Source organism: Anoplopoma fimbria, chromosome 13, assembly GCF_027596085.1.
Source record: "Anoplopoma fimbria isolate UVic2021 breed Golden Eagle Sablefish chromosome 13, Afim_UVic_2022, whole genome shotgun sequence".
Lineage (NCBI taxonomy): Eukaryota > Metazoa > Chordata > Actinopteri > Perciformes > Anoplopomatidae > Anoplopoma > Anoplopoma fimbria.
This window is the reverse complement of record NC_072461.1, coordinates 14,606,423-14,624,007: the sequence shown is the minus strand read 5'-3', so window position 1 is coordinate 14,624,007 and position 17,585 is coordinate 14,606,423. Positions and strand designations below refer to the sequence as shown.

Genomic DNA, 17,585 nt, shown 5'->3' with positions numbered 1-17,585 from the left:
GACTGAAATATTCATAACCTTTTTGCTGACTAATCTTTTGATGTGTAGAATGTCTTGTGATTTGATCTACTAAAAGTCGACTAAACATAAAGGAATAAAGGACTTAATCTCACATGGACTTCTGATCAGAAGATTAAATCTTAAAATAGCTGACAAAATGAACACTGCCCAAGAGCCATTACCCTTTCACACTTCAGTTCAGTCATCACAACAACCTGATGTAATCCAATCTGCAGTAAAGTTTGAAGCCCAACTGAAAGCCTTTCACTTCTCCCCCCGCTCTCCCCTTGGTGGAAGGAATCATCCCTTCCTTCTAAATGAATGCATCATCTCCAGTCTGGCTGCCACCCACTGCAGCCTCACCTCTGATCACACTTCACAGTCTTTTCAAGGGGCATTTTGCCCAAAACAACAGGGCTGATTCATCGTGAATCCCCAATTTATAACCACCACTGCACAATTTCATTTGGCTTAAGGGTTTAGAGCAGATGAGTATGAATTTGTCCTCCAGTAATGGAACTAAAGGACATCAGTCTGTTTGATGGATTAACAGGAGAAAAAATCTTCACACCTGAATTGTTTAGTGAAGTTCAAACTAACTCTGTTGCATTTGCTCGTTTAGTTTGGTACATTCGGACTGGTGTGAAAGCTGTCAATCGATCTCTAGTGCAAACTACTGGGCTGAGACCCCATGAGAAGGAGGGTCTCTGTTCACTTCCAAGCAAACTCCGATGCATCCAAAGTATATTAAAAGACCCAGCCACAGCTTGTTCAGTATCAGCTTCAGTTTCACCAGACTTCAGAGCAGCTACTTTCCTCATACTGTGAGACTCACTCGTTAATTCATCCTCCACCTTCCACCATATAACATAGTTTTCTTTTGTTTTGTGTTTTTCAAATGTAGCAGAATGGGACTACAAACTGCATTTCTAAGCACAGCCCTGTTGAACAATGACAATAAATACCCTTTTACCTTGTAACCTTTTACAAGTTTGTTTGTGATGTGAAAGCACAGCAGACTAACCACTCAACAGAGTTTGAGTACCTGTGTGATTTTAGCATAAATCCATCTGCTCACTGGGAGCTGTTAAAGCAATCTTAATGTCAGTGTAAGTGATGTATAACCTTTATTCATACAGGATTATATGGTAACTATGGTAACGTGTATGCGCTTCAGCACATGTCTACAGGGATTTTCTCTGGTGTGTTGAGCTTGTGTTCCACTGCATGTATTTAAGCAGTGCTCCAATAGAAACGGATCCAAACACATTGAACATAGCGCCCCCATTAATAACCCAGTGATATTACAGTCAATCAATTCTATTTTGGTATTTCAGATATGAGCTCTTTGTGACTCCAGAGAAGATAAGTAAACACATCCGGTTCAGTATGCTAAATGACTTACTCTCTGTCGGCAGAATGTGATATCCCCACATGGCCGTCTAGGTCAGCAATGAGATGCTGATTCAGGTGATAATTCTCTGTAGGTCCATCAGAGGGAACACATTGTCATATTGTCTTAACATTGTCATTCTATACATAGTTATTTGAAAACAGTGATTATAGGGGCTTCAATATGAAGTTCTTATGGTAAAAATAATGTTATGTCCAGACCTAGATTTAATCATGGTCAGATAAATCCACAACCTAAAAAACAGCTGAGAATACTCTAAGTGTGGATTTCAAACATTGACAAGTAAACAAAATGGGAAGTCTTAAGGTTGGTAAATCTCTGTATAAAAAATAAATATATATATAGGCACAAAAACAACTAGGTAAGGTTAGAATAAGCAGGCTACTTGGTTAGAGTCATAGACCAGTTACCAGCATTGTCTGAAACAGGAAGTGAGCAGCAGGATTGTTCTTGTTTGGAAATAGGGTTGGTAGGTATTTGGAGCAGTCTTGGATGAAAGCAGACTTGGGGGACATTACTTGGTTGACAGCGCAGGTACAGACAAGAAGATTGAGGAAAGGAGGACAGAGGACAGAAGGACAGTGGATAGAGGACAGAGGATATAGGATAGAGGACAGAGGGTAGAGGACAGAGGACAGAGGATAGAGGATAGAGGATAGAGGACAGAGGACAGAGGATAGAGGACAGAGGATAGAGGACAGAGGACAGAGGATAGAGAGGATAGAGGACAGGAGGACAGGAGGGTAGAAGATAGAGGACAGAGGACAGAGGATAGAGGATAGAGGACAGAGAGGACAGGAGGACAGAAGATAGAGCATAGAGGACATGAGGACAGAGGATAGAGGATAGAGGACAGACGACAGAGGATAGAGGACAGAGGACAGAGAGGACAGGAGGACAGAAGATGAGGAGAGAGGACAGAGGACAGAGGATAGAGGACAGAAGACAGAGGACAGAGGATAGAGGACAGAGGATAGGAGGACAGAGGACAGAGGATAGAGGACAGAGGATAGAGGACAGAGGACAGAGGATAGAGGACAGAGGACAGAGGATAGAGGATAGAGGACAGAGGACAGGAGGACAGAGGACAGAGATTAGAGAGGATAGGGGGACAGAAAATAGAGGATAGAGGACAGGAGGACAGAAGATAGAGGACAGAGGATAGAGGATAGAGGACAGAGGTAAAAACGGTAATATTTCAATATTATAGCCTATTAATATCATATTAAACATATTTCAATATTTTAGTCTATCGTTGTCGTTTTATAATAGGATAGAAGACAGAGGACTTGACTGATACTGAGCTGGGTGTCATCGGCATACCATTGTTATGCCGATGACACCCAGCTGGTCTTGTCATTTCCCGCCGGTGACACCCAAGTGGAGCCACGCATTGCTGCGTGCTTGGCTGACATCTCGAAGTGGATGGCGACACACCACCTGAAGCTCAACCTGGACAAAACCGAGCTACTGTTCCTCCCGGGGAAGGGTTGCCTGCACTGAGACCTGTCCATCACTAGGAATCTGGGTGTGACCCTGGACGACCAACTGTCGCTCTCAGCAAACATTGCATCGGTTACACGCTCCTGCAGATTCCTCCTCTACAACATCAGGAGGATTCGCCCCTTCCTCACTGAGGAGACGGCGCAGGTGCTCATCCAGGCTCTGGTCATCTCCCGCCTGGACTACTGCAACTCACTACTTGCTGGAGCCCCGGCTTGTCCAGAAAGCTGCAGCTCGTCTGGTGTTCAATCGCCCCAAGTTCTCCCACACAACTTCCCTTCTCCGTTCTCTACACTGGCTCCATGTAAGAGCTCGCATCCAGTTTAAGACTCTGGTGCTAGCCTACAGGGCAGTGAAAGGAACAGCTCCTTCCTATCTCCAGGCCATGGTCAAGCCCTACACCCCCGCCCGACCACTTCGCTCTGCTGCCTCGGGGCGATTGGTTGCCCCGTCGCTCAGAGGTCCCTGCGGCCGATCCACCCGGTCACAGCTTTTTTCTGTCCTGGCCCCTCAGTGGTGGAATGAACTCCCCACTGACGTCAGGACAGCAGAGTCGCTGCCCATCTTTCTGCGCAGGCTGAAAACTCACCTCTTCAAGAAGTACTACCCTGAGCCTTCCACTTATCACTTATTGTATTCGTATAAATTTGTTGCACTTATTGTATTCGTATTAGTTTGTTGCACTTATTGTACTAGTATAAATTTGCTTCTGCACTATACTTTTGCTCTGGTTTATGCTTTTAGATGCTTGTTCAAGAAAGGAGATGCACTTATGACTTCTGGTGACTAGTAGTTCTCTTGAATACCTATGTTGAATACACTTATTGAAAGTCGCTTTGGATAAAAGCGTCTGCTAAATGACTGTAATGTAATGTAATGTAATGACTGATTTCTAAACTTCACTCAGGGATTTTTTTAATTCTATGGAGATTTTTTATTTGTTTGTAATTACTTTTTATAGAGACTGTTTTATCACATATTACAAGCAATTATTTATTTATAAAGAACTGAACCGATAAGTGCAGTAGTATCGTAAATATTCTAAGAGGATATAAAAGGAGATACTGTATATTCCATGAATGGAGGTCTGACAATCTAAAATCAGCTAATAACAGATGTATATTTTGTCATTTGAGATGTATTTTTCTAATAAAGGTACTTGAAGCTCTCTTGACACTGTATGTGTCATTCAGATGAGACATCCATACTTCCTCTTTATTTTCCTCCAGGCTTCTCTACATTGTTTTCTTCTGTTTGGCAGGTGAATAAATATAAATACCATATATATCTAACCCAACACAAGCTGTTACTGAGTGAGGCCCTCTCCCCTTTTCCACTGATGCCTGATTTCTTTTTCTCTGTTTCATCTGATTTAATGTAAGACTCTCTGTCCATGGTGCATCTCCCAGGAGGAAGGAAGGAGCTCTCAATAATTCATAGGCTGTCTGAGTCTCTTTTTCCAGCACCAGCCACCGATGCTGCTGTTTCCTGCCTGCCATAGCTAAAGCTTACTGGCACAAACTGGCAGTCCAGGGTACAGAAGAACAGTCTGCCTGGAGCGCTCTACCAAAATGGGCTTTAATCAATAGTGCTTGTTGCTGACTAAACTTTCATGAAAATATGCTGTACTTATTTGAGCTTAAAAGATAGAGAATTCTTCCACTTTTTTTATTTCCTCTTTTTTATTTTGACTCCACTGAAGACAATAACTGCTAATTGTCTGTTGTTTCTTACTGCACCTTCAGAAATAACTTAGAGATCGGCATTACCATGTCATTTTACTGAGGAATTTATTGAGAGATTGAGATTTCGGTTTTGGTTGACAGTGATATTTTTCTTTCTAACCTTCTAATCTTTTCCTTTCTCTTTTCCTTTAATCTTTTTTGTGATCAACTTTTGTATTCATATTTATTAACAAGTAAAAGCTGACATAGGCAGTAAAGAACAAAATGAGCAATCCAACAATATGTCAACATAGACAACATAAATGAACAACACATACATTAATAGCACAAAAAAACTGGACAATAGCATGTAGGGAGGACCAATTCATTTTATTTACTGCCACGCAAAACCTCTAAAAATGGATAACCCATTTGCCCTTAAACAATGCTAAGCTAAAAGAACAATCTTTTTGTTGGACCCTTGTAATGAATTTGGACATACGTTTATAAGGATTTATCACCTTGTTGGACTGTAGGTAGAGGGATAGAGGGAGAGGGATTATCAAGGCTTGAGTTGGATTGTACATTATTTGTTTTTCCAACAGGATCAGTGGTGGGCCGTGAATCTTACACACAGTGTAACAGTCCACATATACTGCAACTGGTCCGTTAATTATTTTTTCTGCTAACTGTTCATGCCAGTAACATACCTTTTTAGTTTTATTACTACAAACAAAAATTCTGCTTGAAAAATACATACAAAATAATAAAAAAAGTGTGACTACGACTTGATGAGGAAACCTGTCCGTGACAGAGTTGGCATGTCTGACTAAGTGATTCCTTCATTTAATGTGTGTGTAGTGTTGACCATACTTTGGATTTAAAATGTGAGGGTGCAAGACATATCCCCGCAGATCTTGGACAGTGCTCTTGCTTCAACTTTGTATTTATTGATACGAATATGATGTCGTGTTACTCATAAAGTGTTTCCGACAGGTTTTTGTGAGACTACGGTGGTTGGACCTTGGACCCTCTAAGGGGGTCCGGGGGAAAGCTCCCCAATATCTTTTATTGCACATTTTAGAGCTAAATGCATCAATCTGGTGCACTTTAAAAGTAAGGTTAAGAGGCTGGATAAGATAAGATAAGATAAGATAAGATAAGATAAGATAAGATAAGATAAGATAATCCTTTATTAGTCCGCGGGGGAAATTTACAGGATTACAGCAGCATAGGGTATAGTGCAAACAAGAGACATAGTAAAAGAAAAACAAGATAAAATAAAATGAAATAAAAAACAAGTATTATAAATAAGCAATAAAAAACAGTAAAAAAAAATCCACAATAACTGAAATATTATATGTACAGACAGAAAAACTATTATGGCTATTATTGCACAGTGTATTGTATTGCACATGTGTCATGTGGTCTGCTGGGAGCAGAGTTGGTTGTGCAACCTGACAGCAGCAGGAAGGAAGGCCCTGCGGTACCTCTCCTTCACACACCGGGGGTGAAGCAGCCGGTGGCTGAAGGAGCTGCACAGAGCTGCCAGGGTGTCCTGCATGGGGTGGGAGGTGTTGTCAATCAGGGATGATGGCTTGGCCATCATCCTCCTGTCTCCCACCACTTCCACCGTATCCAGTGGACACCCCAGCACACTGCTGGCCTTCCTGACAAGTTTGTTCAGTCTCTTCTTGTCAGCTGTCGAAATGCTGCTGCTCCAGCAGACCACTGCATAAAAAATGGCTGATGCCACCACAGAGTCGAAAAAGGTCCTCAGGAGTGCTCCCTGCACTCCAAAGGACCTCAGTCTCCTCAGCAGATACAGTCTGCTCTGACCCTTTTCGTAAAGTGCATTTGTATGATTAGTCCAGTCCAGTTTATTGTTCAAGTGAACACCCAGGTACTTATAAGATTTCACAATCTCAATGTCCTGTCCCTGGATGTTCACTGGTTCCGGAGGACAGTGTTTACCCCGGCGGAAGTCCACCACCAGCTCTTTGGTTTTACCAGAGTTGATCTGGAGGCGGTTCCGCCGGCACCATCCTATGAAGTCCTGGTTCAGTTCTCTGTATTCCCTGTCATCACCGAGGCCGATGATTGCAGAGTCATCAGAGAACTTTTGCAGGTGGCAGTTTGCAGAGTTGTACTTGAAGTCCGATGTGTATATGGAGAAGAGGAATGGAGCCAGAACGGTTCCTTGTGGGGCCCCTGTGCTGCAGGACACCAGATCTGACTCACACTCCCGTATCCTCACATACTGTGGACGGTTGGTGAGGTAGTCCAGGATCCATGCAGTGAGGTGGTGGTCCACCCCGTCTGCTCCAGCTTGTCCCTCAGAAGAAAAGGCTGGATGGTGTTGAAGGCACTGGAGAGTGCTTCCAGCCTCTCACAGTGCTTCCAGCCTGGAAAAGGCTGGAAGCACTGTGTTTGCTTTTGTTCTAACATTGGTGTAACGTTAAGTAAATTTAGGCTACTTAATTTTAGGTAAAGTACAATTTTAGGTACTTAATGTCCAACTAATAAAATATTTTAGGTACTTACTAGTACAAGTTTATACTACTATTATACTAGTTAGGTCCCTTTTTATTGGTAATCAACACACCCACTTGCTCGCTGTTTATTCTCCAGACAGTGAGCTGATCTATTCAAACATGGGTTAAATTGGACATTACAAGCTATTTGTATGACGGAGCTGGCAAAGTAAAGTCTATTTAATGTCCAGTAGAATGATCCTGGTATTTGAGTTCTCACATACAGCTCCTCAGGGTAATGTGAGTGTCTAGGTAAGTTCAGGGTTGAAATGCATGTGTGAAAGGGGCTTAAGTGACCAGCAATCAACCACTGTGTTTGCACTAAGAAGATCCTGTATTTAAATATGAGGCAGCATTGTGCTAATAAAGGAGTGGCCATTATCTAGGTCAGAGCATTTCAACAATCTTAAAAAATGGATTTCTGCTTTCTGTGTTCTTCTAAAGGCCACACCAGCTTGTCGGAAATCACCACTAAATCTTATGAATGTGTTTTGCACACATCATGTTACAATTCATAAACGGCAACAGAGGATCAGAGGGGTAATTAATTGACTGGGAAAGATTAGAGAAAGACCATGATATTCCATAACTCACTTCTTTAGGTACCTCCAGGTTCATGCATTACTCTAAAGCACTACCCAGGCTACATTATTCCAATGACCATCCTGACAAAATCTACACAATCAATAATAATCCTAGATGTCATCTAATACTTCTAAGGACAAAGTCATGTAGCACATGCTTCACCATTGGAGACTGATCTGCCACACTGGAGCTCTTTGGCAGTCAGTGTCAATATCAGCGTTACAAAAGTTGATATACAATAAATAAAAAAGCAAGGGGGAAAAATAAGACCAAACCCCATTTTTGATGAAGCTTATCCCTTTCAGGATAATGTCCTCTCGTATGTGCAATTTGTGTGACATCTAACCGCTTCTGCTAAGGAGAAGAAGAAAATGTTGTTACTTTAAAGAAAAATGCCATGTGATTATCTTGCTTCTTTTAATAATTTAAAGCTGCACTTTTATATTAATAATGGGTCAAGTTGACCATGTAATGTGAAAGGGGTACGACATAGTAATGAACTCACACTTAATCATTAGAATTATCCCCAATCTGGAGATCCCCTCACTTTAACACTTTTAGCTTATTGTTTGGATTTACAGGCCTGGATGTGTAAATATAACAAAACACATAATTTAAGATTTCTGCTTGTTTCAATCCCCCAAGGGGCTAAAAAAATCAATAATTGCAGCTTGTATCATCTCTGTTGTTTAGTTTTGTAATCAGGAAGAGGCCAATCAATAAAATACAGTGTCTACATACAATCTTCTGAGTGAACGGGACACAGGAGTTCAGGTCATGTCATTTTCATAAGGTGATTAAATGTCAATGTTGTGTTAACACTTATTGCACTGCGCCAAGTGGCCAAAACATTAAATAATGCAGCTCTCATTATTTTTTCATTTGCATTTTCAACTAAAGTCGCATCATTTTCGGGCCTGTTTGCATATGATTATTGGTATTTCACAATATATTTTATGATTTATTGTTATCATATAGTTGAAAGATTATTGGCTGGGCCAATAACCAGATGCAATATTTAGTATTCTTACAATTATCATAATTTTTTACGTTATCTGATCTCAGTGAACCAGCTGTAAATCTATTAGACTTTACAGATAGTATTTATAATTCATTTATTCAGTTAACCTTCTGCTACAGATTTGCACACTGTCTTATCCGTCAGCAGCTACAATCCTTCATCCCCTCCATCACTAAAATATGTTTCTCTTTCTTTCTCTCTCTCTCTCTCTCTCTCTCTCTCTTTCATCCCCTCCCTTCCTCTTTTCTCCTTTGCAAATGGTTTCTGACTTTCCTGTTTTGCGTCTTCACTTTCTCTCCTCATTTTAAATCTCTGTCTCTGAGTGCCTGGCTCTCTGCAGTCTCCATAGATACCCGTAGATCGTAGATATTCACGAATTCCGCTGCCCGATGGACAGCAGTCAGACACCAGTTTCAGTGAGGCCAGGCGTGCCTGAGGCTTCCTCCTTTCGTTGCTCAGCACTTGGGATTGGTAGCATAGTGAAGCTGGACACCTGCCGTCAAATTCCCGCTACATCCACACTAATACGTTTCAGTTTAAAATCCAGGCTTTAAAAAAAAAAAGATCAACCTCCACATGGGCGTTTCAACATCATTTTAGAAATGATTCCTGTCAATACTAACAAGCCTGAAAACAAATATCAACTGACTGTTCATGTACACTTGGCATGCGGTTGCCGTTGTTAAGAAGTAGATTGGTTGCTCAGTTACAGAAAATACGACAGAATATACTCTTTAACAGTAAAAGGTCGTGCTTGACACTTAAAACCTTCCTCTATAATTGTCTTCTATATACTCAAACAGTGGATTTAAAAAAATATATTTTTTCAAACCTAGTTACAAAGCTGCAAGTCTTGCTATATTTCTCTCTCACACACACATCAAATTGACTTTAAAATAAACACTAAAAAATCAAAGTTTTACTAGATTAGGGGAGTATAAATTTGGTCAACACACGCCTCTCACTCCTTTTCACTTTTTTCTTGTTGTCTGTTGTCACAATGGTAGCTCTGCCGGGTGGCTGAAGTCCCTGTAGTTCTGGAGAGCATTTATGCTTTTGTACATTTACAGTTTCTGTGTGTACCTCACAATAGTTGTCCAGAGCAAAAAAAGCATTAATAAGAAAAGAAAAGGCAACCATTTTGTGTCCATCGCCCTCCTCAAAGTGGCAAACCGGGACTGCCATAATACCGCTGCACCCGCCGCTCGCAAATCCCTCCAATAATAGCTTGCTTCCTTCCCATGTAGGCAGTAGCAGCATAATAAAATACAGAATTTGACTGTACAACAGATGCTAGTATAGGTAACAAGGTCAGCAACAAATGTAATCCATTATCCATCCATCCATCCATCCATCTCCTTCCGCTTATCCGGGGCCGGGTCGCGGGGGCAGCAAGCTAAGGAGGGTCCTCCAGACGTCCTTCTCCCCAGCAACACTTTCCAGCTCCTCCTGGGGAACCCCGAGGCGTTCCCAGGCCAGACGAGATATATAATCTCTCCAGCGTGTTCTGGGTCTACACCGGGGCCTCTTACCAGTTGGACGTGCCTGGAAAACCTCTAAAGGGAGGCGTCCAGGAGGCATCCTGATCAGATGCCCGAGCCACCTCAGCTGGCCCCTTTCGACGCGAAGGAGCAGCGGCTCTACTCCGAGCTCCCTCCGGATGTCTGAGCTCCTCACCCTATCTCTAAGGCTGAGCCCAGCCACCCTACGAAGGAAGCTCATTTCGGCCGCTTGTATTCGCGATCTCATTCTTTCGGTCACTACCCAAAGCTCATGACCATAGGTGAGGGTTGGAACGTAGATGGACTGGTAAATCGAGAGCTTTGCCTTTCGGGTCAGCTCCTTCTTCACCAAAACGGTCCGGTACAACGCCCGCATCACTGCTGACGCTGCACCAAACCGCCTGTCCATCTCCCGCTCCATTTTACCCTCACTCGTGAATAAGATCCCAAGATACTTGAACTCCCTCGCTTGGGGCAGTGACTCACTCCCAACCCAGAGGGTGCAATCCACCGTTTTCCGGAAGAGAACCATGGCCTCAGACTTGGAGGTACTGACTCTCATCCCGACCGCTTCACACTCGGCTGTGAACCGCCCCAGTGCGTGCTGGGGAAGCCAACAGAACCACATCATCTGCAAAAAGCAGGGATGCGATTCTGAGGTCCCCAAACCGGAAACTCTCCTCACCCTGGCTGCGCCTTGAAATCCTGTCCATGAAAATCACAAACAGGATTGGTGACAATGGGCAGCCCTGGCGGAGGCCAACACGCACTGGGAACAAGCTCGACTTTGTGCCGAGTATCCGGACACAGCTCTCACTTTGGTCATACAAGGACCGAATGGCTCGTAGTAACGAACCAGGTACCCCATATTCCCGCAGTACCCCCCACAGGACTCCCCGAGGGACACGGTCGAAGGCCTTCTCCAAGTCCACAAAACACATGTAGACTGGATGAGCAAACTCCCATGCACCCTCCAACAGACCTGCAAGGGTAAAGAGTTGGTCCGCTGTTCCACGTCCAGGACGGAATCCGCATTGCTCCTCCTGAATCTGAGGTTCGACAATCGGACGGAGCCTCCTTTCCAGCACCCTGGAGTAAACTTTCCCGGGGAGGCTGAGCAGTGTGATACCCCTATAATTGGAGCACACTCTCCGGTCCCCCTTTTTGAAAATGGGAACCACCACCCCGGTCTGCCACTCCACAGGCACTGTACCCGACTTCCACGCGACAGTGAAGAGACGTGTCAACCAAGACAGCCCAACAATGTCCAGAGCCTTTAGCATCTCCAGTCGAATCTCATCCACTCCTGGCGCTTTGCCGCTGAAGAGCTTTTTAACTACCTCAACGACCTCCGCCAGGCATATGGACGAGACTTCCCCTGAGTCTTCAGACTCTGCCTCTTCCACAGAGGACGTGTTGGTCGGGTTCAAGAGTTCCTCAAAGTGTTCTTTCCACCGCTCGACAATATCCCCAGTCCGGGTCTGCAGTTCTCCCCCTGCTGAGCACAGCCTGAGAAAAGCCCTGTTTCCCCTTTCTGAGTCGTCTCACGGTTTGCCAGAACTTCCTTGAGGCCATTCGAAAGTCCTTCTCCATGGCCTCGCCGAACTCCTCCCACACCCGGGTTTTGCCTCAGCAACCGCCGCAGCTGCAGCCCTTCTGGCCAACCGGTACCTGCCTGCTGATTCAGGAGACCCTCGGCCAACCAAGCCCGAAAGGCCTCCTTCTTCAGCTTGACGGCCTCCTTCACCGCTGGTGTCCACCAGCGGGTTCTTGGATTGCCGCCACGACAGGCACCGATCGCCTTCCGACCACAACTCCTAGCAGCAGCTTCCACAATGGAGGATTTGAACATGGCCCACTCGGATTCCATGTCCCCAGCCTCCCCGGGATGCACGAGAAATTGTTCCGGAGGTGGGAGTTGAAGACCTTGCGGACAGGATCCTCAGCCAGACATTCCCAGTTCACCCTCACTACACGTTTGGGTTTACCAGGTCTGTCCGGCAGCCTCCCCCGCCACCTGATCCAACTCACCACCAGGTGGTGATCAGTTGACAGCTCTGCTCCTCTCTTCACCCGAGTGTCCAAGACATACGGCCGCAGGTCTGATGACACAACTACAAAGTCGATCATAGACCTTTGGCCTAGGGTGTTCTGGTACCAAGTACACTTATGAACCTCCCTATGCTCAAACATGGTGTTTGTTATGGACAGTCCATGACTAGCACAGAAGTCCAACAACAAAGCACCACTCGGGTTCAGATCGGGCAGGCCGTTCCTCCCAATCACACCCCTCCAGGTTTCTCCATCGTTACCCACGTGAGCGTTGAAGTCTCCCAGAAGAACTATGGAGTCCCCAGTCGGCGCCCTTTCCAGAACACCACCCAAGGACTCCAAGAAGGCCGCGTACTCCGAACTGCCGTTTGGTGCATAGGCACAAACAACAGTCAGAGACTTTCCTCCTGCGATTCCCAGTCGCAGAGAGGCGACCCTCTCGTTCTCCAGGGAGAACTCCAGAACAGCGGCGCTCAGCCGGGGGCTGTGAGTATCCCCACACCCGCCCGGCACCTCTCACCCTGGGCAACTCCGGAAAAGGAAAAAGTCCAGCCCCTCTCCAGGAGTTTGGTTCCAGAACCGGTGCTATGCGTGGAGGTGAGCCCAACTATATCTAGCTGGTAGCGTTCCACCTCCCGCACCAGCTCCGGTTCCTTCCCCGCCAGAGAGGTAACATTCCACGTCCCTAGAGCTAGTCTGTGATGCCGGGGGTCAGCACGCCCAGGTTTCCGCCCCAGCCTGCCGCCCAGCTCACATTGCACCCGACCCCAATGCCTATCCCTGCGGGTGGTGGGCCCACAGGGTGGCGGCACGATGTAGCTTTTTCGGGCCCCATGTGCCAAGGCCCGGCCACCAGATGCTCGTCGGCGAGCTCCCCTACCAGGTCTGGCTCCAGGAGGGTGCCCCGGTTTCCCTATTCCGGGCGAGGTGCCACAACCTTGTATCGTCCGATTCATTGAGGTTTGGTGAATCGCTCTTAGTCTGACCCCTCCCCCGAGACCACTTTGCCTTGGGAGACCCTACCAGGAGCTATTGCCCCCGACAACACAGCTCTCAGGATCACTGGGGCACACAAACCCCTCCACCACGATAAGGTGGCGATTCATTGGAGGAGAATCCATTATCCATGTTGCATTAACCTGGTAGTGGATCGCTAATCAAGGCTGTTGTTGTTTGTTTTCTTCCTTGGCGTGACAAATCAGGAAAGGACACGTCCTGACTGCTAATAACCGATCAAATGTGGATGTCTACGTCATTGTTTTCAAAGGTCCCAGCTTTCCCTGTCCACATAACGACTCAACCCTGAGTTTTCAAGCTAACAGGGCTTCGGTAGCGTTTTCCAAATGCCTTTGTTTTTGGGAGTTTAAAACTCTGGAGTAGTGTGGACACTAGGCGTAAGCAAAGATTATGCGTTTTAAAATGGAAAATGTAATAGTGTGGATGGAGACTCAGACATTTATCTGTTTCTTTCCACACTAACTGACACTACCGAGACTCGTTGTTATACTGTTAGCTTACAAGCCTTGTTAGAAAATGATGAATGGAGACCTAACTAGAGCTAAAAGAGAGTGAATGTAGGCCTTACATTTATGAAGTCGACACAAACAAAACTACAGATGTATGTTGATTTTCCAAATACATCCTTGCTCTTGCTTATCTTTAGATCAATTTCTATTCGCTTCCCTGCTTCCCTACAAGCTTCCTCTTTTCCACAGATGTATCTTTGTTTGTTGCAGATTTTCTAGTGCCAAGAGCAAGGCCTCCACAACTTTAATGGCTCTGTAGTTGCCCTACATCATCCTCATCCAACCAAAGACTGCATACCTGATAAATGTTTTTAATGCTATGATATTCAAAAATTTACGAGACATATGAAATGCTGACAAAGACACATTGGGAATGGAATGGGCTTTATTATGCGACTGAACTGTCCTCTACTTATCTTCCTTTTTCTACGTTGCACCTATCCATGTAAACTGTGCAAACAACCAGTATTGAGGAAGTTACAGTATGATAACTAAAGTACCAGGAAAAAACCCCAGAATGATTTGATTAACAAAATAAAGGCTGTGCTGACAGTCAAGCCATGTTGTAGTGTTCCAGACATGGAGAATTTTTTGACTAATTATGTAACAACCTCTCGTCTGTCAAGCATGTTGGAGAGAAGCTCGGTTACAGAAGTTCACCAAGTTTTTTCTCTTTGCTTCGCTACTATTTGAGTGTCAGAGGATTTGAGCGGTGATGTTGATTTGTGAACAGTACAAAAAATACCAAAAAAATCAATAAAATCAATAAAATAAAGGATGGCATTACTCTGGGTTATGCCTAGGGTTAGTGTCATTGTACCGCAGCATCGTTTTTAAAATAAAAAACAAAGTTGCATCCAGCCTTAATTATTCACCACCCGGGGAGCAGCCTATATTTTAAATAAAGCGGACATAAAAATGTATGAATAAACAGCTGGAAAATTTATTTTACAGAACAGATGAAAGGCATTAAGGTTAGAGATGCACCGATCAATCGGCTACCGATTGAAAACCTCATGGTTTTCAGCTCTCTGGCTATGACAGCTAAGCGGACAATCTCCCTAATTATTCTAAACTTTTTACCAGTCACATTCACACACCTGTGCTGCATGATATGTTTATGTTGGCATATAGCGGCACCGAGACTAATGTCACAGCCACACTCACACACAACATGTTGTTGGTGTGGAAGTTATTCAGCGAAGAAGACATACGGCTACCAATTTGTCACAATTGCAAGTCCACATATGCCCTTATGTAAAGTACATGGTAACCTTCATTTCAAATAAATCGTATGTGATATTTTACAGGAAAATACTAATTGGGAAAGGATGCTCCTGTTATTTATGCGTGAGCTTGCCTTTGTCAGTAGGGACAAATATATGGGATTGATGCTATTTCAGCTAAGTGCTGACCAGACTGTTCTGCTTGATCATCAAACCTATGGACAGCTTTAGTGAGGCCAAACCAGGGCATCGTGATTATTAATTTATAGACAGAAATGACGCAGCTGTTACTATTGCTAGGACAGAGGCTCCCAAATGCATTTCTCCTGCCTCCTCAGAGTTTGATGTCTGAAGGTAGATGGGCTAAAAATAGCTGCACCCCACCCCCAGCCCGAACGCACATAAACCCTGCCCACACCAACCCTCCATCAGGACACCAGCAAAGGCATCAGGCAGTGATAAAAAACAGGCTGTCTGAGGTCAGATTCAGCATCAGCTTTAAAAAAAACAGCACAGACATCACTAAAATAAACCATCTGTCAGCATTTAGGATTTCTGATTGCTAATAATAGACGCTGTAAGGATTAAAGGCATCACCATATGCATACTCAAATAGCATGGTTGTGAGGGTCATCACGTTGGACGTTGGTCTTGGTATCACCATTGATGTAGGGAATCACTTACTTTGTTGGTATAAGAGAAGTGTAATGTGTGGCCACAGCGAGTGTGTGTTTGAGAGAAGCACTGATGCAAGTCATGTTCACTGCAGTAACACTCAAAGTTTAGCCAACTAAAAGCACTTTGTTAAGGTTAGCATGGTCATGGTCAAAATAAACCAACATTGACAAATTGTATGAGATAAAATAGGAATCACAGTCAGATATTCTGTAGTGTCACTGTTTGACACTACTGGGTCGGTCATCATTTCCTGTAAGTCCTTCCAAAAGCTGCGTTCCAAACCATAGGCATGGTTGTTCTTTAATGGTAATTCTTGACCTTGGAAAAAAGTAGTTTGACTAAATGTTTACTCAGGGTTCACTACTAGTTTTTAAGGAGCTTTCAAGTACATCTTGCAGTCCCTTTCACAACTTACCACCTGTTATATTGAGTTGAAAACTTCCACATTTAAAGGACAAGAAAAAAAGTAAAGTAAGTAAGTAAGTAAAAGTAAGTGGACCTTGAGTTAAGATTTTTTCGTCAAACTTAATGTGTAAGTTCAAAAGTTATTTGGGTATCCTAGACAGCGAAGGCGCAATGGAAAGCCTCCACTGCTTCAATTATTACCATTTTTGCTACTTGTTCTCTATCTTACAAGACCTCCTACTTTATGAAGTGCAATACTGAATCAGATGAGGAGTACCCCATGAGCATTTTAAGATGCTGTCATATGAGCATTCATTCTAAAACCAATATATTGTAATGGTTATACTGAGTCATAACTAAAGTGGCATCAACAAAAAGTTATATAATGTTCCTATTTCCATAAATATTAGGCTGCAGGATATTCAAATGCAGTCTCCAGAATATGTTCATCAGGTAGTGCTTAAGTGGAGTCTGGCAGTGTTATAGCATGTTATACATGTCTTCAGGTTAGTATGAATGATTTCATACGTTATCCTATTTTACAATCTTGTGATTACACGATCGTCAGCCCATTTATTTCGCATCTTGTGGATATAATAAACAAGAAACGTGATGACCTCATGACAACACACCCTAAGCGTATCTGTGTAGGCCTGTTCAAAATGAAGGTTAACAAACATAGACTGGGATACACAAGTGTAGTTTATCCACAAACAACAACCTGTTAGACAATATGGGCACCAGAGAAAACAGGCTTCGGCTTCCCAACAACAACAACCCGTCAGTAAACCTGCATGCACATCATCATCATCATCATCATCATCACCATCACCATCATCATGCTCCTTATTAAGCCCACTGCGGGGTTATTTCTAAAGCCTGATGGCAACATTTGCAGATAGAGACAGCAGGTGCTGGTAGAATTACGGTTAGCCCAAATAATGGCCACAGTGCAGGTTGAAATAACGCCCATCTGCTTTTCCAGAGACACGGTTTATTTAGAAGCTGTCATTTCATAGACTGTCATGTGTCAACGAAGGTGTTGTCTTACCGGTCCCCTCCTCTTCAGAGCGATGTTCTTCCACAGCAGGAGATGGAGCTGGTGAAGGAATCCCATTTTGCCTCCCACTTCTGCTTCAGTATGTCATTAGATTGACCAAATTAGCATAAGGTTACCGGCGGTGGCTGGATTTAAATAACCGGGGCATTTCTATCCCGTTCCCAGGCATCCCGTCCGATCCCGTAATGGTGCAGAAAATGTGTCGGACTTGGCTAATAATGCCTATTATTAAGCTTAGGTTCTTATTTGCCAGCGGCTGACGGTAAAAGTCGTAACGGGACTGTTTGTGTTCCGCCTGTCATTCTCTGTGTGTCGGTGGAGCACCGGTGAGCTGTTTCGTTGTGCAGTGGTCCGGGTTGGATCAGGAAACCAGAGGAGACAGCCAGACAGCCTGCTATTAAGCTAACCACACTAA

At 44.1% G+C, this 17,585-nt stretch overlaps 1 protein-coding gene across 1 annotated transcript in view; it reads right to left on the bottom strand.

Moving 5' to 3' along the window:
- Positions 1 to 17,490, bottom strand: part of abca2 (ATP-binding cassette, sub-family A (ABC1), member 2) — an 87,671-nt gene extending 70,181 nt beyond the window's left edge. The window contains exon 1 of the mRNA XM_054610126.1: positions 17,162 to 17,490. Within this exon, the coding sequence (XP_054466101.1) occupies positions 17,162 to 17,227 (66 nt within the window). The 5' untranslated portion in view covers positions 17,228 to 17,490. The remainder of the gene's footprint in view (positions 1 to 17,161) is intronic.
- Positions 17,491 to 17,585: the final 95 nt, after the last annotated feature.